This window comes from Phragmites australis, chromosome 11 (genome assembly GCF_958298935.1).
Source record: "Phragmites australis chromosome 11, lpPhrAust1.1, whole genome shotgun sequence".
NCBI classification, from domain to species: Eukaryota; Viridiplantae; Streptophyta; class Magnoliopsida; order Poales; family Poaceae; genus Phragmites; species Phragmites australis.
Genome location: NC_084931.1, coordinates 1,991,342 through 2,014,296, shown reverse-complemented (window position 1 = coordinate 2,014,296; position 22,955 = coordinate 1,991,342). Strand labels below are relative to the sequence as shown.

Here is a 22,955-nt window from a genome sequence, read left to right as displayed (position 1 = left end):
GAGTTTAACCTGAAGAAGTTGAAGCTGAGCTGACTGAATCCAACGGGTTCTTTTCGCGGGGGAGATTTTTACTGTGAAGGGATTTCTGTTTTCTTCAACGTTCTAACGGTTTCTCTTTACGGTTCCTTTTATGACAGGATTCTTAGGTCATTCCTTCCAGAACGAGATTCTCTCTTCTTTCCCTTCACGATTTCCCTCGAAAGGAAGCTGTTGAAGATGAGAGGAAATAAAAAGAATAAGAACGAAAAAAAGAATCGGGAAAGGAACAAAATAAAGGGAATATGATTATAGCTCTCTCTTTCGTGTTATTACTGCAACACTCATATTGTCGGTGCAAATGGCCCAAATGCAGCTTGAGAGTTGAGAGTTTCCATATTAAAGTCAAACAACTTGATTAACTGGAATCTTGTCCTATTTAAGCTAGCTGGGTCCATGCGCAGAAGATATGTAGAGATCGGGATTCACAAAAAATTGATGGGTACCTGATTCGTAGGACGTTGTATGTGGGCTACCATAGATAATGATATTTGTTTAATTTGCAATACGTTTGCACTTTCCATCGGTTTGTTTGCAATACCTATATTTAGATAACATGTCTATAACCCACTTCCCAGTTTGTTTGTGTGCGCGCGTGCGTGTTCTTTCCCTTTTGCCTTGGTCATTTGAGCTGAAACAATCTTTTTCAATGTAGAATTTCTACTTGCACAGTAAATGAATCAAAAAATTAAACAAAAGAGCAAGACTTAGTTGACATTCTTGTCATCAACAAAGAAACAAAAAATTAGTGGAGAGATATACATGTCGACCAGTAGTATGACAGTTTTGCCAGCTAGTTCATATAGTATAACAGTTTTGCTATTTGTAAGTTGGCTGTCTTCCTGGTCACTAGACCAGCTTGAGATAGATGTGTGAATACAATATACTTATATAATAGCTGATCTGTATCATTCCTGAAGGAATTATAGAGGTTCTGATTGAACTTTTTCATGCAAAATTTATGCTGTCCAACTAGCGAGGACTCTTTGTTAGTCAATCTAAAGCTTTATTTTTTTTTCTAAAAAAAACTCGATAGTTATATTCTCTTTAGAGGCAGGGTAGTTTGCAAATTAAAGTAAAAAAAAAATCAAGAGTCGATGCACTCAAACTAAAAAAATCTTCAGTTCACTAAACCTAAACGAAAGCACTTACTACCGGGGGTGAAAACGAGCTGGATTTTTCACCCGCTCGATCGCCCGATCCGATTTATATGCTAATCGGATCTCAGATATCGGATATCCAAAAGAAATTTCGGATCTTGGATAGTTGTCTCGGATATCAAATTTGGATATAGGAAGCCAGGTCTCCATCAGATTTTAGATATCCGAGAATAAAATCGTATAAATCCAAAGGCTATTGAAACTATCTTTCAGAGCTTGTAACTTTTTCATGCGAAGTCAGGTGAAGACGATCTTCCAAGCTCTAGCAATGCGTCCAGGTAGTCTGTTGTCAGCCGTGCCGTTGCTTTTTCATTTTAGCTCCAGTAGCCTATGTTGAAGCGCGTTTTGAAGGGTCAGGGCCTTCGGTAGTTGCGCAGGCTTTCGTTAGTGGGCTCTTGTGTTTGTTGTTTGTGACCTCTTACGTTTTCTTTCCTCTGTTATTAATATATTTCGGCAAGTCTTTTGCCGTCTTTTAAAAAAATATATAAAAATTGTAGCTATTGATGAGATCTACAAGTTTCTAGTTGATATTTTTCATTTTAAGTATTAATATGTTCAAATAATTAATAGAAACTTCAGCCGCCATATTGGACACTTATAACTTCTCTAATTTTGCTATAATATAACTCCTTCATGAGAGTATATTGTTGATTTGCTTGTTGAATCTCTAATGTAGTTGAGTCTTAGATATGTGAATGGTCGAACAATTATAACAAATACGATATATATGGTTGTTACTTTTACTCAATATCCGAATAAATATCCGTGACCGATATTGTCTGCATCGGACTCATCACATATTCAATCCGTATCAATCTGTATCCGTAATCGAGAATATCTATATATGTATCTATATCCGACTCTGAATCCGAGGAGAAAATATATGATAACATATAATATCAGTGATATCCATCTATGTGCGATCCATTTTCATCCCTACTTACTACTGCTATTCTGCAATGTCAATTTCTAAGATTGGGCTAGCAAATGCACTGTTAGGGAATGTATTTCTAAGATTGGGTTATCCTTGTGTTAAGCATAAGTCACATTCTTTTACCACCTATATCAACATCCAATCAATCAATCGGTGAGCTTTATACAATCCAACAATCATAAAATCGTAATAAAAACACACACAACTTTTAAATAGCGAACCCGCGAATCCAATCAATAAAAGAAACAAAAGAGCAAGACATACTAATATAATACGGAGTATCTGCTATAGGCCCTTTCAGTGGTAACTAAGATTTAGTCACGTTCCAAACTGAACTTTAACAGTTTAAAACTAACGTCAAAATATCATTTCGGATTAGACTTTTACTATCTAGGCTATATCTTGATGAATCCTATGACGCGGGCTGAAGCCCACCTTGACATGGGCTTGATTTTTCATTCAAGTCAACACTCTTGTAAACAAACAAATACCATAATTATTGGAGAGAACTAATGTCTACCAATACTAAACATATACATCCTCGTGTCGGCCAATCAAGCGCGACCTTTAAAAAATTGAACGAATGACACAAACAGGCAGGTCATGTCAGTATCGAGGAAACGACGTTGGAACATGTAGAGTTTAACCTGAAGAAGTTGAAGCTGAGCTAATAGCTCTCTCTTTCGTGTTATTACTGCAACACTCATACTGTCGGTGCAAATGGCCCAAATGCAGCTTGAGAGTTGAGAGTTTCCATATTAAAGTCAAACAACTTGATTAACTGGAATCTTGTCCTATTTAAGTTAGCTGGGTTTTATGACATTATTTTCTTGCACAGGTCATACCCAAGCCAGGTGTGTCAACTCGCTCAAACTAACACAGCTTCCAGATCACTTACAGATAATTAACCCTGAACTAAATGGGCCTTGTATACTAGGATAGAGTATGTAGTATTCCATCCGTTTAACAATATAAGACATATTTTGTTTTGAAAAAATCATCAAAAGTAAACGTTAGCCGTTAATTTTTCTTATAATATGTTATAATTACTATAAAATCAACATCATCTTAAAAGTAATTTGAAATACAAATCTATTAAACAAAGCTTGTATACTCACTACTACAAAACCAGCTATATGTACCGGTCCATCATTATCGGTACCTAATGGGTCGGTAGTAATGAAACATTACTGTCTATTTAAAATCAGTGTGGGAAGAATCAACCAATGTAGCTTATGAACCGACAGTGATAAAGGGTATCACTGTCGGCTAAAGGCTTAAGTTGGCAGTGATAATTCACTACCGAGTGAGGGCATCGATCGATAGTGATACCTGAACTATCACTGTCGGTTCTAGAACCGGCAGTGGTAATAGTCGAAAACTATCACTGTCCATTATCCACTGTCGACTCTAAAACCAACAGTGAAGGGGGTTTTAAAGCCGACAATGTTAAAGATTTCTACAGTAGTGACTAAACATATATATATATATATATAATTTGACTAATTATTAATTAAATTTATAAAGTTTGATTTTTTTAAAAAACAAAATACATCCTACACTCTTGTTTACAGCGTACGCCCGTTTACGGCATGAGTGTTTTCATATTGAATTCAAACAGAGACTTGATTAACTGGAATCTTGACCTATTTAGCTAGTGGAGTTTTATAACATTTTCTTACACGGTCCATATATATACCAAGAGTCAAATGCTCTCAAACTCTAAACAAACCTTCCAAGTGGCAATGAAGGAATGCATGCACGTACTACGTTACTGATCCCAAGTGGTAATATCATTCTATTATAAAATTATGTGGCAGAGTAGAGCTGCAGACACATCTAGCTAGCTTAGAGTCTTGTAACTCACTGGCAAACTTATTGATCTTCCGATTTAGTGTATAGCGATGATGAGAAATGTGTACGAGGATGTGAAGATCTTTATCTTGTGGCTCAAGTTTCGAAGTGATCATAACGGTAAAAAACCAGAAGAGAAAATAGTTATGAGATATTATCTTAGTGACTTGGTGGCTCATCTGGATGAAGATTTTGTCTTTATGATTTGGTGGTTCAAAAGCTATGACCGAGTGCCGATCGGAAGTATAATTTTTATAAAACTCCAATATAGACTATAGATGATATTTATACTATTGATACCACGAAATAAACATCCTTGTATCGAGTTTACTCTCTATCTTATTTACGTATATATTTACATTCTTGTAATTTACCTATTTAGATAAGTTGCTAACGATTTAGTCGGTAAAGTAGGTATATTAGATAAATTTGAAGCACATCTAGATAAAAATTGATATAGATTTATCTTATATAATTTTTAAACCAAATAAATTTTAAAAATCCTAATTTATCCTCGCTCTTAAAAAGTCACATATCCTTTCACATTCTATTCTAAAATTATGTGGCAGAGTAGAGTTGTGAACACGTCTAGCTAGGACAGCTAGCTGCAACCGCGCACATCTACCAATAAGTTTAGCTGGTACGTATTGGTATGGCTACTATAGTAACCTCCCAATCATCGTTGTACTTAATATTTAGAAAAATAGAAAAATGAAATGCAGCGAACACTCTCCGGAGACATATACAATTTTAAGGCTTGTTGCTTCTCGTGTCATGATCCATAAATACCCTTTGGAGGCCACACCATCGTCACCATCAAAACATTCTCTAGATCATATCCTAGCTTTCTGGAAGCCAATTAACTAGCTAGCTTAAGGCGCTAATCAAGCTGAAGCATGGCGATGGCGACATGCAACCTGGCCGTGCTGCTGCTGGTGGCTGCTGCTGCGCTGAGCACGCCGTCGCTGGCGCAGTCGCCGCCGCTGCAATACAACTTCTACAGCTCCTCGTGCCCGCAAGCCGAGGCGACGGTGCGCAGCGTCACCGAGGCGATTATCAGAAATGATCTCACCATGGGTGCCGCCTTCGTGCGCCTCTTCTTCCACGACTGCTTCGTCAGGGTAATGGCCGTCTTAGTACAATTCCTACTCGTTTGCATTTGGTTTATTGTTACGAGTATTGCTGCAAAATTGTAATTTGCTAATTTCTACTGATATGAAAACTATGAAATGTAAATATCAAAGCTCGTAGTAATCGCAAGATGATGATTGACGAATAATTATGCTGGTTTCAAGCATTTAAAAATAGTTACACTAGAATATTGGGAGTAACAAGCACATATTGCACATGGGTGGCTGCATCCCTTGCCTCGAAATTGTGTGCCTCACGAAGCAGCTACAATTGATAATGTTGCTTCAAAATTATGGGGATGCTATTGTTTAGGTGCCTAAAAATTTGAGGCTTTTCAGTTGACGAAGGACAGCTATTGAATCTGGATCATGCGCTTCTTCTCTTTTCTTCTTCCTTACGTCTGATTCTTCTGCCCATGCGCCAACGTGAAGAGCGATAAACAGGATTATCAGAGGTTAGCGATAAATAGGATTATCGGATTTATCAGAATTCTATCAGCGATAAATAAAAAATTTCGAATAAAATTTAAAAAAATATTCAATTAATCTAGAAAATCATATAGATTGTATCCAAATTATTTGACATAAAAAATAACACATAAATAAATTAGGATTGAAGGGGGTGGTCTGGCAGCTTGCGGTCTGTGGGTCGACGTTTTCTTGCTCGCGTGTTTGATCCGAAAATCAAAAGACGCCAAATTCAAAAATTACTGAAATTTTTGGTTGATAAATAAATTTACCGACCCCTGCCGATAAACAGGATTATCGGGTTTATCGATTTTTTTCTCAACGATAAATTTTCACAGGAAGAGCTCACCCGGCTGCCTACCTGCACATGTCCCCAGCGGCTCATGTGCTCGCTCCTCCACCTACCGCCCACCTCCACCCATCTCCACCCATCTTCTACAGTGCTCTTATCGCTAGATCTGTCACCGTGCTAACCCAATTTTATCAGGATATTTTTGCTCACCCCGCCCTAACACTGTTACCTGCGACTGATGGCGTCCTCGCCACTTTGCCCTCACGCCCGCCTCCTCCATTTGGATCAGCCTGCCACCCGCCAGGTAGCCACCGTCGCCAACTCCGGATCCCTAATCCGCTGTGCATGATGAACTAGTGTACTCTTAGACAGCAAGTGATGAAAAGGTCGTCTAAAAAAAGTGATGAAAAGGAACCAATGAGCTCGCGCGCATCCATGCGTATGTGAATTGTGAACTGACAAATAAACGGGCCTCTGCTTGCAGGGCTGCGACGCCTCCATTCTTCTTGACCCGAGCAGCAGCAACCCGTCGACGGAGAAGAATGCGATCCCGCTGCGCGGGTACGACGCAGTGAACCAGATCAAGGCGGCCGTGGAGGCCGTCTGCCCCGGCGTCGTCTCCTGCGCCGACATCCTCGCCTTCGCGGCGCGCGACTCCGCGGTCGTCTCCGGCGGCTTCACCAGCTTCGCCATGCCCTCGGGCCGCCGCGACGGGCTCGTCTCTAACTTCTTCGACGTGTTGCAGCACATCCCTTCCCAGACCTTCAAGTTGCAGGACCTCATCAACAACTTCGCCGCCAAGGGCCTCGACGTCGACGACCTCGTCACGCTCTCCGGCGCGCACTCCTTCGGGCAGGCGCACTGCTCCTCCTTCAACGGCCGGCTATACCCCACCGTGGACCCGACCATGAACGCCACCTTTGCCACCGCGCTGAGGACGGTGTGCCCGCCGCCGGGCAGCAACGGGGGCAACCCGGCGGTGAACAACAACAACGTGACGGACCCGAACGTGCTGAGCAACCAGTACTACAGTAACTTGGTCTCCGGGCAAGTGCTCTTCACGTCGGACCAGCAGCTCTTGAACACCACCGACACGGCGGCCAAGGTGGCCGGCAACTCCGCCGACCCTGCTGCGTGGATGGGGCGGTTCGCAGCGGCGCTGGTGAAGATGGGCGGCATCCAGGTGCTCACCGGGACCGCCGGCCAGGTCAGGAAGCTCTGCTACGCCACCAACAGCTAGCGCTCCATGATCGAGCTGCTGCTGGTATTCTTGCATTGCATGGGCTCCAGATCAATCTTGACGAACTTAATTCCTTGTTTCGATTTCTTGCTTCTTCATTCGTTGTTACTGCTGTAACTTGAGAGGTGCACCATTAATTTTGGGGGAAAATATTTTCGCTCATTGACTCCTTGTGCTTAAATTTGTTTATAGTTTCATCTATATACTCTACCAACTAGCAAGGTGGCCGCTAATAGCGCGGCTTTGACCCGCTACCATATATATTTTCTAATCATAAACCCTCTGACGGATATGTTTTTTAAGATTATGTGTGTATATCCTACAGTTACTGTAAAAAAAGTAATGCGATTAGCATCCAGAATACAATGCTATCATTACATTAATGCTAGTAAATATTATAAATGCATTACATCATACTAGAGATGGATTAGTATGGTAAAATAAATAGGTTTCAATTGCGTCTTGAGATGAATCTTCTCCTGAGACTTGTTTCCAGGATGAAGTACGGTATGGACTAGACTTGACAACTCCAAGTGATTTCTCAGTTTCTCCTGCATTAGAGAATTCAGGAATATAATTAGTAACTCATCAATGATGCCAGTGCCAATAAATTGGTGGAATATCTGCCATTGATGTTTTGTCAATTATGTCAAGAAAACTTCATGGGCTGACAGTAAGAAATTAGTATGAACGAAGGCTGATTACTCACAACATTGGTATACATGGAGCGCATCAGTTTTAATCCTGACTTGAGCTATATTACTCACAACAAAGTTAACTGACCTGAAATGGCATAGGTTGCCACGTTCTAAGCAAGAAAAAAGTGAAACAAATCGACATTGCACGAGAACGCAGATTCGTATCACAATAATTATCTTAAATGCTCCATAGAATGACTGATTCTAAGAACAGTAGTTGACAATCCATCTAGCATCTTCAAATCGCCACAACACAGAACTTCAGCGACAACAAAAAAATACAGAATTGCCACCATGTTGCACCCCATGAATTCACCTCGATCTCGTGAACACTAAGATATTGATTTCACTATCTCAGTTATAGCAGCACTTATAAGAAGAATAGATCAACCACATGGTACTGATTTCACTAACATTGAAAAAAGGATTAAAGAGATAGGAAGATGCAGATGCAGCTCAACGGGAAATGACAGCAAGACAAACTCATGTGACAGATTCAAAGAAACCATTAGAAAGGGCAGATGATACCTTACATGTATCAGAGATGAAAATGCTCACCGTTGCCATGCTGACCAACGGCAAACTGCCTGAAGAGCACCCAAGTTCTTGCAGACAAGATTATGATGGTACTGTTGCCATGCTGAGCTAGGCAACTAACTGCAGAACTGCAGTATAAAAGGAGACAATATTAGTTGATGCACTAAATTTGTTAACTAGGTGAACAATTAACTAAAAGCTCAACGCAAGTCCACAAAATGTCAATTTTTTATGCAGAGAACTATCAAATTTAAATCAGAATCATGTGTATACAATTGTCCAACAAAATTCATGGTGTAAACAAATATGCATTTCCTCTTTACTAAATATTTTTAACAGAAATTATGCATTATTTACTGAAACAATCAAGCAAATGAGCACCCTTGTGCCTTGTGTATCAGCTGTCATTCTTGACAACTCTACCAGAATTTTTGAAGGGATGCTTTGGAACACATGAATCACAAATCTTTGGAAGGGGAAAGCAGAGGAATTGAGATGGTGTGCTAGCTAATTCCTAGAAAGGTTGAAACTAAACATTTATGTTGCCGCTGCCCTCTATGAAATGAAAAAAAATAACTACAAGTACAACATCACGAAAGACAACAGGTACTATGTCACACACTCGAAATATCAAAACGAAGAAGAACAACAAGAAGTTCTTTGAAACACCTCTCACATCCCTCTCTCTTCTTCGCTCACCGTCCTGTCATCGCCGTCCTCGTGCCACTGTAGCCATGCACTTGCCACAATCATCACCAACCACCCGCTCCGGTTCCATCGTGTGTGGTGCGCACGTTCCACGATTCGCGACGGCACCATTCTGACGCCATACCACGCCTATGCTCCGGTGCCATGCCATTGTCCCCTGCAAACTCCTCCCATCCGCTTATAAAAGCCTGGCCGAGCCCTCCTCCCTCCACACCACACCACAACGAGCTCCCGGCCTCTCTCTCTCACCGCCATCAAGCTCCGCCCAAACTCAAGCTCGCCGTCACTAATTCCCTGCCACCGATGAGCACTGCTATCGGTGACACAGGAACCAGGGGTCCCGAGTCCCGAGGCCGGAACAGCAGAGTGTCACATGACATCCTCCCGCGGGATCATCTCCGCAAGGTACGAGAAGATCAAGTCCCGGGAGAGGGTGCTCGGGGCCATGAACAGTGGTCCCCGATTACCTGAGTTCTCCGATGACCCAAGAAGACCAAGTTCCGGGGAGAGAGTGCTCAGGGCTGCGAACAGTGGCCCCCGAGCACTCAAGTCCCCCGACGACAAGGAAAGCTAAGTACCGGGAACAGAGTGCTCGGGGCTGCGAACAGTGGCCCCCGAGCGCCCGAGTCCCCCGAGGACCCAAGGGAAGTCAGTTCCGGGAGAGAGTGTTGGGGCGGCGAACAGTGGCCCCCGAGCACTCAGTTCCCCGAGAGCCTCAGAAGTCCCTCGCCGATGGCCCCCACGGAGGCCCAACGGTGAGGTGTCAGATGGTGAGAGGCCCAATGCTGTAATTAAGAGGGCGCGTGGCCTGTCACCTTCAACTGCTCCTCCACGCTTGCTGTCAGACCCTGCCACGGCCTGGCAGGGAGGCGTGGGTACATTTAATGCACGGGTCCCATCGCGGGACATCCGGCGTGCCTCGGGATAACATCGCGAGGCCCAAGGCGCCCCGCCTGCCGCCCTGCTGTGTCAGACTCGCTCTGACCGAGCGGGCACGCCGGGCTACTCGGTGGCTGCCTGGTGGGCCCTCCCCGCGGCGCCCGTTGAAGAACGGCATGATGACGAACAAGACCAGACGGGGGCGCGTTTTCAACCCTCCCCGTCACCTCGCGCAGCAGCCCATGATGTTTGCTTTCCATTTATGGCGCCTTGGAACTCGTGCTATCCTTTTCTGGGCACACTACCGTCCCGGCGGGTATTTAAGGTGGGGCAGGCTCCCCGGAGAAAAGACGAGTTCGGACCAGATTGAATCCTCGGCAACCGGCGACGAGTACAGAAGCTTCGATCGGCCGAGGAACAAGGAGCACGAAGCTCTAGACTAGACAAATATTCTTGTAACCCAGCAGAACCTCTGAGAGACATTCTCAGAGCATTTATAGCATAGACACAAGAGTAGGGTGTTACGCTCAGTGCGGTCCGAACCTGTCTAAAAACCTCCTGAGCATTTATTACTTCCTGCATCCGATCATTCCATTCCACCTGCATCGCATTTACACCCATTTATTTCACCCTCAAAACGGATTCAGAATCATCCCCCGGCCGAATCTCAAAGGGGGTCCCTCCGGATCCCTGCTAGAGGAGTTCGCCCTCCGACAACTGCGCTTCTCTTCCCCTTCCTCCCCTTCTCTCTCACCCGAAATCCTCCAATTCGAGCCACATACCTTAGCCACGTAGCGAGCCACCGCCACCATGGTGTAGACTCCCTCCTCTATGTTTCCCCCTTCCTCTTGATTGGATCTGAGTCAAATAGAACCACCTCTCTCCCTTATCCTCTCCTCTCACAAGCGTTGACATGTGGGCCCAGCCGAGCCCCCACTCAAATTAGCCAAACCGAGCACCAACCAAGCCAAGCCAGATAAACTGAACCGAGCCATTCAATGAGCCAAGCCATTCATTGAGCCATCAACCCAAGCCATTTAAACCAAGCGGACTCATTAAAAACTAGTCGAGCTGAGCCACACCAAAAACCAAGCCGGGCCTACCCAAAAATAAACCGAGCCAATCTGAAAGAATATTTTAGGAATATTCCTTCTTTTTCTATTTTCCCAAATTAATCTCCTGATAAATCTTCCAAAGCCCATTTCTCCTCCATCCTAGTTCCGTTTCCGTCGATTCTTCCACCAATATTCATATAAATTTGAGATCTATCCAATCAATCAATTTCATAATTTTTAGTAAACTAATTAGTTTTTAACATAATTTGTTTAAATCGTTTATGCGTTGCCAAAAACCTAGAATTAGCTCTTTAGCTAGTTTTATTGTAGTTTTAGATGTAGATAAATTAGATAACCATGAACTAGGTTATATAAGAAATCTTAGTGCCTAGTTTATGCTAGTTTATTTTGTGTAGATAATAATTAAAAGTAATTTTTCCGTTAGACTAAATAGTAGATTAATTAGAATAATTAATAATTAAATACCTATTAATTAGGAAAAAAATGCCAGATAAACATGAATAGGGAATATGACACAAACACTCAATAGTGTAGAACCACCGTGTAAACCGTACCTCATGTTTTCAATTCACATAGCAGTAGATAGAAATAGAGCCTATCCCTCTAGAGCTGCTAGACCCGCTCTCTCTAGTGTTCGTTCCTCGTTAGAAATCAGGGTAGATGTTTTCTAATCAAGTGTTTATCGACGTTTGTTTTCATAGTTTAGAAGAAGTGTTCGAAGAAGACCCCGAGGGCCGGTCTACGAAGGAGAAGTAGATGAGGACTACAACGAAGGCATATCCTACACCATTGATCATATTGCACCTATGTTTTGAAAGACAACCAGTAGAGCCTTGTTTTTAAACTATAGTAATATGTATTCTTAAGTTGGTAACTCTAATTTAAAAATGCTAAGATAATTATGTACTAGCTTGTTAAAGCTATGCCTTGTTATTGATTACCTTTATTCCGTTGAAACCCTAGAACGTATCTAACATCAACTATATTCATTGTTTGGATAATTGCTTGCCTACTAGCATGCTTAGGACTGCTCTGCTTAAACAAAAGAATCACCATAATAACATAAATCCTGTTTTTTAAAATGCATGAAATATGGTGTGTGTGTTCTTGCTGGTGTGAGTGAGTGTGCTAATAAAGAAGCACCAAAGATGATTTGATGGGGGTGAGTAAGATGAGCATGATGTTGGGAGACACTCACCTTAGTCGCATAAGGACCGGTTCGTTTTGATATCTCACCTAGCGAAACATCGTGCAACTACACGTCCTGTATGGGCAGGACTTAGCTCAGACCTCACTACCACTTGGCTCAGTACCCACCCAGGCGGCAGGGGTTGCAATGGGAACCAGGAGAAGACTCAGGTTGTACGCATATCGAGGTCCAGCTGGTGCTAAGTTGATGATCGTGTTCGAGCCATGTTTAAATATGATATAATGCTTTAAGCCCCTGGTGGTCCCGTGGGTGGTTATCGTAGCAGTGTTGGTAGGTATGAATCTCGTTATGCCAGGTCCAACCACAACGGTGATGCGGGTCTGTGCATATCATTTAGGTAAAGCTGTACAACCTCTGCAAAATATAAATCTATTCAAATAAACATATCCATAGTCATAGGTGACACTACGGTGTGGTCTTAATGATTAGCTCTATAATGTGAGTACTCCTTGATGTATGAGTGGACAATGTGCCCGTGGTTTGGAAATACGGGCTGTGAGCCTTGAGTTGGCAGGGACGTGGTGTCCACCAACTATAAAATTTGGGAACTAGCAGAACTGATTGCATCTCCCTCAGGGCCAACAACTCTATAATCTTAAGCTCAACTATGTTTTTCTCAATTATTTTGAAAAGGCTTTGTAAAACTAAACCCATGCATCAAAACTGGCTTTCCACAAAACCTAAAGACTTCATAGCATTTTTCTTGTTATATCCCTATATATATATATATATATATATATATATATATATATATATATATATATATATATATATATATATATATGACACCTATTCTATACTCCTAGGAGTATGTACTCCCACATGCAATATACCACCTAAACAAACACTTTATACTCTTTTATCATTTTTAGTATACTCTAATACTAATTCTAAGATACTCCAATATGAGTTGTAAGAAAAAAATTCAATGTTAGCCTTTCATTTTTGCTATATACTCTTTTTTATACATAAAAGAAGTATATACGCAAATTATGATAAAAATCATGGAATTTCATAAAAAATTTTGTGGGATTTGTATTTTAGTATCTTATAATTACTAATGAAGTATATTTAAAGTGATAAAGAAGTATAACACACGTGTAAAAGTGGTATATGAGAGGTGGGAGTACATACACCCAGGAGTACATACTAGTTTTCCTATATATATATATATATATATATATATATATATATATATATATATATATATATATATATATATACACCTTGAATATCTTATATACTCACACTTGCTTTGTTAAAATTCAGTGGAAGATTTCGAGAAAGACTGCGTCTTTGGTGATGAAGAGTAAAAGACTCAGGTTTTATCTGCACCCAAGTTGCATGTAGGGTTTGAGATCTATCCGTTGAGTTTCGCTACATTGTAACACTTTAATTTAGATATAACATTCGGAGTATGTCTATGATATCCAATTTTATTGAAATTGTAAGTATCAGCTACCGACCCAAAGGTGGGTCCGACGTACTGCCTTTAGTTCTCGTGAAATCAATCTCTGATAAAAAGGCAAGCTCAAATCGATCTCTTAACACAGACTAGGAGAGCTAAGAATCAGGAATGTAGCATGAATCCACACAGGTGAAGAAACACACATAACTCAGATATATAGCAGTTGGAGTCACAGATCAACTCATCAACAAACGGTCTAAGAAGTGGAGAAGGGATGTGATCTCAAGACCAACCTCGCCGTTGAACCCGACTGCCCCGCTTGGGGTTTTGTTGCTGAGGAGACGGCAGGGCTGCAAGCGGAGTAGGAACGGAGGAGGCAGGGGAGAAGGCTGTGGCAATGACGGCGTTACTCCCCATGGCTGCGACGCGAGGCCGTAAGGTCTAGTCGAGGGTGACGAGACGAGGAGGACACGAGCCGGGATAGCGGGTCCAAACTAAAACCCATGCGTCAGAACTAGCTTTTCACAAAACCTAAAGACTCTATAGCGTTTTTCTTATTCTATCACTATACATCTATTTATTCCTCCTAAGTACCTTACATACTCACACTTGCTTTGTTGAAATTCAGTGGAAGATTCCAAGAAAGATTACACCTATGGTGATGAAGAGTAGAAGACTAAGGTTTCATCTGCACCCAAGTTACATGTAGGACTTGAGATCTATCCGTTGAGTTTCGCTGCACCATAAAACCTTAATTTAGGTATAATATTCGAAGTACTCTATAATATCCAATTTTATTAAAATTATACGTATCAACTACTGATACTATTTACACGCGAAGACCCAAAGGTGGGTACAACGTACTGCCTTTAGTTCTCGTGAAATCAATCTCTGATAAAAAGGCAAGCTCAAATCGATCTCTTAACACAGACTGTGCGTGTCTTGAGACCACACAAGTGAAGAAACACACATAACTCAGATAGCACTTGGAGTCACAGATCAACTCATCAACAAACCATCTAAGAAGTGGAGAAGGGATGTGATCTCAAGACCAACCTCGCCGTTGAACCCGACTGCCCCACTTGGGGTTTTGTTGCTGAGGAGACGGCAGGGCTGCAAGCGGAGTAGGAACGGAGGAGGCAGGGGAGAAGGCTGTGGCAACGACGGTGTTACTCCCCATGGCTGCGATGCGAGGCCGTAAGGTCTAGTCGAGGGTGACGAGATGAGGAGGGCAGGAGCCGGGATAGCGGGTCCTTGCGGGGGAATTTTCTTTATTTTTATATTTGCAAAAAATGTACGGCTATTTTAAAATATTATAAATCTAGGCTACTATCGTCCTTTCAACGGACGATATCTTAAAAAATAAAAATATCATCTATTTAAGAGCGACACCTTTAAAAAATCAAAAAACACTACATTTCATTACTCTCAAAATTTAAAACAATATCAAAATTATCATGAAAAATTTTAAAAACAAAGTATGTCGTAAAGGATTCTATAATCTTCTCTAAAAAAATTAAGACAAAACTATGATTTGTACAATGAGAAAAAAAAGGTAAATTACATTGTACGCAGTTTGATGAAATTTGTCTTTTTCGTTTCTCATTATACAAGTTATTGTTTGAGTTGAAATTTTAAGATAATTAGAATCCTCCGCAACATATTTTTAAGAATTTTTCATGATAATTTCAATATTATTTTGAATTTTGAGAGTAATGGAACATAATATTTTTTATTTTTTAAAGTTGTCGCTCGTTGAATGGGCGACACCTTTATTTTTTAAAGTTGTCACCCGTTGGAAGAACGACATATTGATGTTGCCCATCCAACGGTCGACCGGAGCCTAAATGTACAATATTTTTAAATGATCTTGTATTTTTGCAAATATTAGAATATAAAAATAAAGAAAATTCCTTGCGGGGCGGGCCAATTGGGCTTGCGAACAGACCCACGCCACTGACGGTCCACTCTTGTCTGAGGCAGCCAGAGCGCGTTTGTTGGCCTTGCGGGTATGTTTCTCTCTCTCTTCTCTAGCCAACTAGAGAAGTACTCGTACCCTTTTAAAAAAGTTAAAAGTACTGTTTATTACAACAAAAATATAAATATTAAATATGGTAATATTAATTATAAATTTAAGTATAGAGATGTGAACATGTAGGAGCACAAACGAATAAATATGGCGTGAGTAATACATAGTTTAATTTCAGATGAGATTTAAAAATAGAGTACGAGATTATTTACTAATTTTTCTTTTAATTCATTAATTTATTTTTATTAGTAAAATGATACATATACCTGTAACTAGTAACCAGGCAAAGAGAGTGAATGGTAAGAGTAGACGATAAAAATAGATAAATTATTTAAATCTTATGAGTTTTTATTAAATAAAAAGAGAATAAGAAAATAGATGACATATTAACCAAATGGCATTTTATATAGCAGTGAAAACGAGACGACAGACGAGCTCCTATCGTAGTAGCTCCCTTCCCTAAAAAAAAGTCGTAGCTTTTGCTTTTGCGTCATGACATGACATGATTAGTCGTCACAGGTGCACAGTGCGAACCAAGCGCTTTTGCTTTTGCGCTCAAGGATATATGCTGCTCCTGCTGGCAGCATCCTTCAGTGGGAGAGACGACGACTGACGACCGACGGTAGCTAGCTACTCCACGAAGCTACTAGTATAAGGTATAAAGTATATATATTCCCGCTGCGTCATGCATGATAGATGGTTATTCCCATGTGCAGATGTGCTTCATCGGAAAAGTAAATTTTATAGATACTGTTTAGAAATATTCTCATAAAATTTTATATATACTATTTATCTATAAATTTAATGACTGAATTGAATAGAGAGAGTAAATATATGTCATCGTAAAAGAATAAATCTTTTGTAGAATCAGATCTGTAAAATTTGCTACCGCTCGATCGTCGATGCACCCCATGCACTCTCGCTTTTGCGCCACTGCCAGCATTCATCCATCCATTCTTCAGTGGGAGACGACTGGCTGTCTTATATGGCTAGCATGGCCCATCTCATACTCATCATGAATCACTTGCCACCCCCACAGCCAGCTAGCCAACCTGATCGATCGATCCATCACGCAGGTTAATTTGCTCCTACGTATTTTTAATCACATGATGCATCCATCACACGTATTGTATTTCCAACTTAAATTACTTTCTTTAATCATCCTTATTATTACATGAAACTGGACAGCAAAATGTCCAAAGTACAAACCATACAACGCATGCATCAACTCCCTTCCCCCCTCTGTTCTCTCCATACAAGAAGATGCAACAAATCAATCAATCCCACCACCAAAAAAACACACGTAGAACAACAACATGAACAATCAAATGAACCGATCAGTCAAATAATCACAATTTAGCCGCATTCATTAACTGGAGATGGATGGATGGATGGATGGATGGATGGATGGCCGGGCCGGCGGCTGCTAGTAGTTGACGAAGCGGCAGTGCTTCCTGATCTGTCCCTGGCTGCCATGCGGCATGGGCAGCTTGCTGAGCTTGACGAGCGCGTCGGAGAAGTCCTCGTCCCACAGCGTCCCGTTCTCCGCGTACTCCTTGACGTGCCCCAGCGCCTCCTTCTCCGTCAGCAGCTGCCAGTCCGAGTTGAACGTCACGATCCGCGCCAGGTTGTTGTGGTAGTAGCTGTTGTCCAGAAAGTCCTTGGTCTTCCGCAGCTTCTTCAGGAACGACGGGAACGCCGCCGCCACGGCCGCGGGGTCCTCGTCGCGCACGTTGTTCGGCACCACGGGGTCGGGACCCGCCGCGCACTTCCCCGCCAGGAGGTTCCGGTACGCCGGCACGATCTGGTCCGGCGGCGCCGTCAGCCGCGCGCGGAGGGACGAGCAGTGGCCCACCCCGACGGCGTGCGCGCCGGAGAGGATGACGAGCTCCTCCACCGTGAAGTTCTTGCGCCGGAAGTTGCGGATCAGCTCCTGGACGGTGAAGGTCGAGTCCGGGAGGTCGCGCTGCGCCTCGGCGGCGTAGGAGGCCACGCCGTCCAGGCGACCGGCCGGCGGCTCGAAGTGCACGTGGCCGTTGCTCAGGATGCTGGCCGCGTCGCGGCCTGCGTACACCAGGATGTCAGAGCAGGACACCGTGCCCGGGCACTGCTCCTCCACCGCCGCCTTGATCTCGTCGATCACTTCGAACGCCGCCAGCCCGATGTTGATCGGCGCCGTCTTCTCCGTGTGCGGGTTCGCCGGGGTCGGGTCCAGGAGCACCGAGCCGTCGCAGCCCTGGTTAATTCAGTTAATCATACTAGTTAAGTACATTCATGTAAATTAAGCTGATGATCTAGTTGAAACAGGATTGAGCATTAATTGGTAGTACTACAAGTTGCACTCACTGTTGAGTGACGTGTCAGTGTGCATGGCAAGTCATTTCGTTGTTGGAAAATTAACGATGTTCATATGTATTGTCGGCAGGGTTATATGCATTATTTTTTGTAATTTTTTTGTTGTTGTAAGTAATAAGACCATTCTAGAGGAAATTACAGCTGTTATGAGGCTTTAACATTGGACCATTTTGAAATGAATTGCGCACTGTGCATGCATGATAGTCATATTTTTCTTTTAGGGGGGAAATAAAGTTGGAGGTTTGCTATATAACTCTTTTTTAAGGGGCGGCCGATGACTAAAGCAACCAATAATTGATGTCGATAATACAATGTACATGTGTATGACTGATGCATGCATGCTTGTCATCTTAATCCGTCTCTCCTTTAAACCCTTTTTTTTCAAGAAGAAAATTCCATCACGTTCATCCCATCTTGCACCCACATTGGTATATATGACTTTTTTTATACATACCAGGACGCACACGACCTACACATATCTTACTCGCATGGTATATATATGACTGAGCCAGGCATGTTGGAGTTATCTTTTCTGCCAAGCCTTTTGATTTTATTTTGTTGAGCAGTTATCTTTGGGCGCCATGTTGGAGTGAGCAACCGTCGCACGAAACTCGGCGGCAGATTATTCAAGGACAGTGGCGTGCAGCAATGATAGATGATGAAGATAGATATCGACACCGTGCTGGCTAGCTAAAGCTGGAAGCAACTTTGAAAATGCTTTCCGGTAGCTAAGTTCCAAACGGTGATGTATTACTCCTATAATAGTTCGTTAACAACGATAAGTGTCGGGTAACCACTTATTACTAGTAGCGTATGTACAATGCAATGCAGGTGCTTGGAGAGTACTAAGCATCTTTTCAAGCATCATTTCTTGCCCTTAGTGTCCACATCTGATAGATATTTGAGCTAGCTACTGTGTTTAATTTCTGTCGCAGCTGAGAGTGCATGCACTAGTTGATGAACAAACCATGCATGATGTAGTAGCTACCACATCATTCTGTTGTCGTCGACGCTTGATCATATATATCGTCGGTAGTACCCTAGCTAGATCTTAATCGTCGTTCTCTAGCTATCGTGCAGTCAATCAAATGTCCATAACGTTTTCTTTTCATGGCCGGATGTACTAGATAGCAAAGGTGCGTGCATGCTTGGTTACCCTGACGAAGCAGTCGTGGAAGATGAGGCGGACGAGCGCGGCGCCGCTCCGGCGGTTGGCCTTGATGGCCTTGGCGACGTGGTACTTGACGACGCTCTCCACGCCGCGGCAGGTATTCTTGTAGTAGCCCACCTTGAGTTTGCCGGTGCCCTCCGCCGCCGGCGCCAGCAGCGCCGTCGCCGCGCACAGCGCCACCACCACCGCCGCCGCCGACACCTTCATCGTCGCCTTTTTTTTGCTCTAGATACGCACCTAGCTAGCTGCACTTGTGGCTGGTGGTGCACCGTGTGTGCAGTGGAGTCGATCGGGAGTCCCCTGATGGATCGATCTCGGTTGGGTTGGCTGGAGCGTGGTAGGGAGTGCGTGGTTTATATTGGCCTCGATCCCTGCTTGACCCGGCCGGCTCTGCCGATTTGGCGATTTCAATACTATTTTATTTAACGGTTGATGATGATTCATCATGTGACAGGGAACGGCCACCGGGAACGACTTGGGCATGCATGGTACATGACACACAACTGGTTGATAGCTAGCTATAGTTTTCATTTTCTTCATAGTGCATGCATGCTTCTTTGAATTCCGTCCGTCCCAGCTGAGCTGGAGTACTGGACATCAAGCAAAATTCGGCCACTTCCTTGTCCCCTTTCTCTCATCTCATCTCAGAGAGAGAGAGAGAGAGAGAGAGAGAGAGAGAGAGAGGTACGTCCGGACGGGTCTCTCTCTCTACCTACCTATGTAACGTACGTACGAAGAGGTAGACAGCAGCTGGTTTCGCGTGGCCCTTTGTGAGATCGAGGAACGATCGCGGTTCCGTTCGTTGGCGCAGCCCCGTCATGCACGATGGATCTCAGCTTAGTGCAAAAGCTTTTTTCGTTTTCGTGCCGCTGATCCACATGATGCATCGTGTTTTTCAAATCATTCGTGTGTGTCACCTGATCGATCTGGTGGTGGTTGCCACGTCCCGATCCGTGGCGCGGTCCCTGTGTATGCACACACTGACACACGTCTCTCTTTCCTTTCCTCGACACACATCTCTCTGATCGATCTACTAGCTAGTGCATCGACTTGGACGGTTCGATCCTGTCCCTGTCGCCCAACCTCCGGGTACTGTTGGCAAGGTGTGCGTGCTCCTGGTCTGTCAGTGCAGTTAAGTGCAGTGCGTACTCCTCCCCATCGCAAGCGTGCGTGCGTTGGGTTTCAGCCATGATCCATCCAACCATCGATTGATTGTTTGGTACGTACGTACGAAAGGCCATGAATGGTAGCTGAATGTGCTGTGTCGTGACTGATCAGGCAGAGATCGATACAGAGAAGCAAGGTGCAGTTAGATTAATTTGGTAATCTTTGCAAGTGATCAGATCGAGAGAAACGTGCTCTGGAAATGGTTGTTGCCGGGCCATTTCTGGCTGTGAACAGCATTGCTGCATTTAGCTGGATGGTCATAAGTCATAACTAGGTAGCTTGTGCAAGTTGATATATCGGTGACTTAGTTATAGGTAACAAGTCAATTCCTGAAGATATATATATTAACAAAACACGAGATAAAGCCAGCCCGGAGATAAAGCCAGCCCAACTCTAAGATGGCCCCATTTAACTTTCAATGCGATATGATGGATGCAACACGCAACTCGTTTATTACGTGCCTAAAGCATCAAGCTTCCAAGAAGCTTAACCACAACTTGCATGTGCTCTAGTAGTATAATTTTAGCAATATTATTATGGACAGAGAGTGTGTGTATATATATATACACACACTTGTTCATCTGGAGCATATATGTTCTAGCAGTGCCCACTGCTACCGGTTTAGTACTAATTTAATCCGCATACGGTGGACAGCAGATTCCTGCAGGAACAAGCTAAGGCACCAACGTCCTTTTTTCAACGGACTTTCAAGGCTAGGGTCCAACTTGGGCGGCTAACCAGGAGTACTAATATACCTCCGGGCTCTGGTCGATCACAACTACACGTCATCTTAGCCCATGTGCTCGTAGAGTCTAACTTTTAAAACTTAAATTATATATACCATCTTAAATATTCTGATTGAGAGTAGCGGTTAAATGAGGTAAATAAACGCATCATCAAATCATTTCGAATCGAATGACCTTCTCTTTTATTTCACCCAACATACCAGAAAATTCAAGTGAAAATAAATAGAGAGAAAAAAAGAATCGACAACAAATGATTCTATGGATGAGATATGAACACAAGGTTTAGTAGACACCCTCTCAAATCCCAACTCAAGAATCAAATCGGACTTATCAACACACATCTTGGTTTTATCCTAAATCAAATTTATTTTTTCTTGCCCTCTAAGCACTTCTCCACTAAAAAACAAAATACTCATTCTCAGTCAAAAGCTTTTGAACTTGCTCTCTAACCTAGCTGAGTTTATCCAAAAAACTATATAGGTAAAATAATTTGGTTGTATGTCCTTCAAATACCCAACACTTTCTAATCTAAATTCTAGTTCCTTAAGATGCTTATCTTTCATTCGACATCCTTTGAAAGTAAAAGACAATTATTGCAAGCGCTCAAGAGAGTAGACATTGACTCCTTCTCAAAAAGCTTCTTATTAGCATTCTCAAGCCAATTGGTGACTTGAGCATACACATTTCGAAGCTTGACAAGTTCAGCCATAACAATCAAACAACTCTCACATTCCTCAATATCATGCCTAAACCTAAGCAATGCAAGTTTAGTAGACAGATACTCATACTTAGGCCTAAACTCCTTCAACTCACGCACAGCTTTCTTAAGTAACCTATCTTAGCTAAGAGAGCATCATTCAAAGTATCGGCTTTGGACGGAAATCTAGTTGTAGGAAGACGATACCTCAAAAAAATCAAGTTCGGGGTCACTGTCGTTATCGTTGTTGTCCACCATGAAGCAAAAGCCAGTGAAGTTCTTGTTCTTCTTCTTCTTGTCCTTCATTGTCACTAAGAGCGGCTATGAACGCTCTCGAAGCCACCTTGGCTACCTTTTTGGGCATCTTATCACGGTTCTTCTTAAAGAATGACTTCTTGTTTTTCTTCTTATGCTTATCATAGTCGTTGTCACGGTCTTCCCTCTTCATAAACTAGGATCGGGCCAAACTGGTCAAGACGGTCGGGAAATAGTTGGCCATGACTTTCCCGTGGCCCCCGCTGCCTGCACCATGGTGGTGTAGATTTGTAGGAAGTCCTTAGGTTGGTTGAGCCATCATAATTTTCAGGTAGGACCGGGCAGAACTTGTTCAGCCAGCGCGCCTCTCACAGCCGGGCTGATAGGGCGTTGCATCCCGTCTCGTAACGGGGAGTAGCCCACCAATGGGCGACGACACGTGCTCGAGGAGAGATGTGATGGTCACGCGGTCTAGGGGATAGAATGGAGGAATCTGATGTCTCCCTGCATGGGGGAGACGAGTGGTAAGGCTATTTGCCCTTTTCCTACTCTCAACGGGCGCGGTCCTCCTACGCTCGGGTGGCCTCCTGGCTCTAATAACACCGTGGAGGTCGCGTTGGCATAGGGAGTCGTGCAGGTCAGAGGGTTGGCTATCCCGACCCAGAGGGGGTCTCCGAGCGCTCCCCGTTGTCGAGGACGAGATCTTTCCTACCGTAGAGCCTACTACGATTCTTGGTGATCGTGACCCTCACTAATCCTAGTGACGAATGTGGTGTTTGCCACCGCAGTTTGGCATCGGGTAGTCTCAACCAGGAGGGCGAGATCACGAAACCATGGCGCAATTGGCGAACCCTTCAGTACTGCTACCGGTAGGTGACTAAGAAGCATTCGCAATGTCTGCAGAT

At 43.1% G+C, this 22,955-nt stretch overlaps 2 protein-coding genes across 2 annotated transcripts; one reads left to right on the top strand and one right to left on the bottom strand.

Moving 5' to 3' along the window:
- The first annotated feature begins 4,837 nt into the window (after positions 1–4,837).
- Positions 4,838–7,114, top strand: LOC133884293 (peroxidase 2-like). Its single transcript, XM_062323650.1, has 2 exons — positions 4,838–5,105; positions 6,359–7,114. The coding sequence occupies exons 1-2, from the start codon at positions 4,881–4,883 to the stop codon at positions 7,112–7,114; spliced, it is 981 nt and encodes a 326-aa protein (XP_062179634.1). The 5' UTR covers positions 4,838–4,880.
- Positions 7,115–16,786: 9,672 nt separating this feature from the next.
- On the bottom strand, positions 16,787–19,561 carry LOC133885297 (peroxidase 2-like). Its single transcript, XM_062324987.1, has 2 exons — positions 19,171–19,561; positions 16,787–17,895 (listed from the first exon to the last, which is right to left on the bottom strand). The coding sequence occupies exons 1-2, from the start codon at positions 19,390–19,392 to the stop codon at positions 17,086–17,088; spliced, it is 1,032 nt and encodes a 343-aa protein (XP_062180971.1). The 5' UTR covers positions 19,393–19,561; the 3' UTR covers positions 16,787–17,085.
- Positions 19,562–22,955: the final 3,394 nt, after the last annotated feature.

Bases quoted from the DNA above. Each gene is read 5' to 3' on its own strand.
- LOC133884293 (XM_062323650.1), top strand. From the start codon at position 4,881: ATGGCGATGGCGACATGCAACCTGGCCGTGCTGCTGCTGGTGGCTGCT. The intron at 5,106-6,358 runs GTAATGGCCGTC...CTCTGCTTGCAG, and splicing joins TCCACGACTGCTTCGTCAGG to GGCTGCGACGCCTCCATTCT.
- LOC133885297 (XM_062324987.1), bottom strand. From the start codon at position 19,392: ATGAAGGTGTCGGCGGCGGCGGTGGTGGTGGCGCTGTGCGCGGCGACG. The intron at 17,896-19,170 runs GTAACCAAGCAT...TGAATTAACCAG, and splicing joins TCCACGACTGCTTCGTCAGG to GGCTGCGACGGCTCGGTGCT.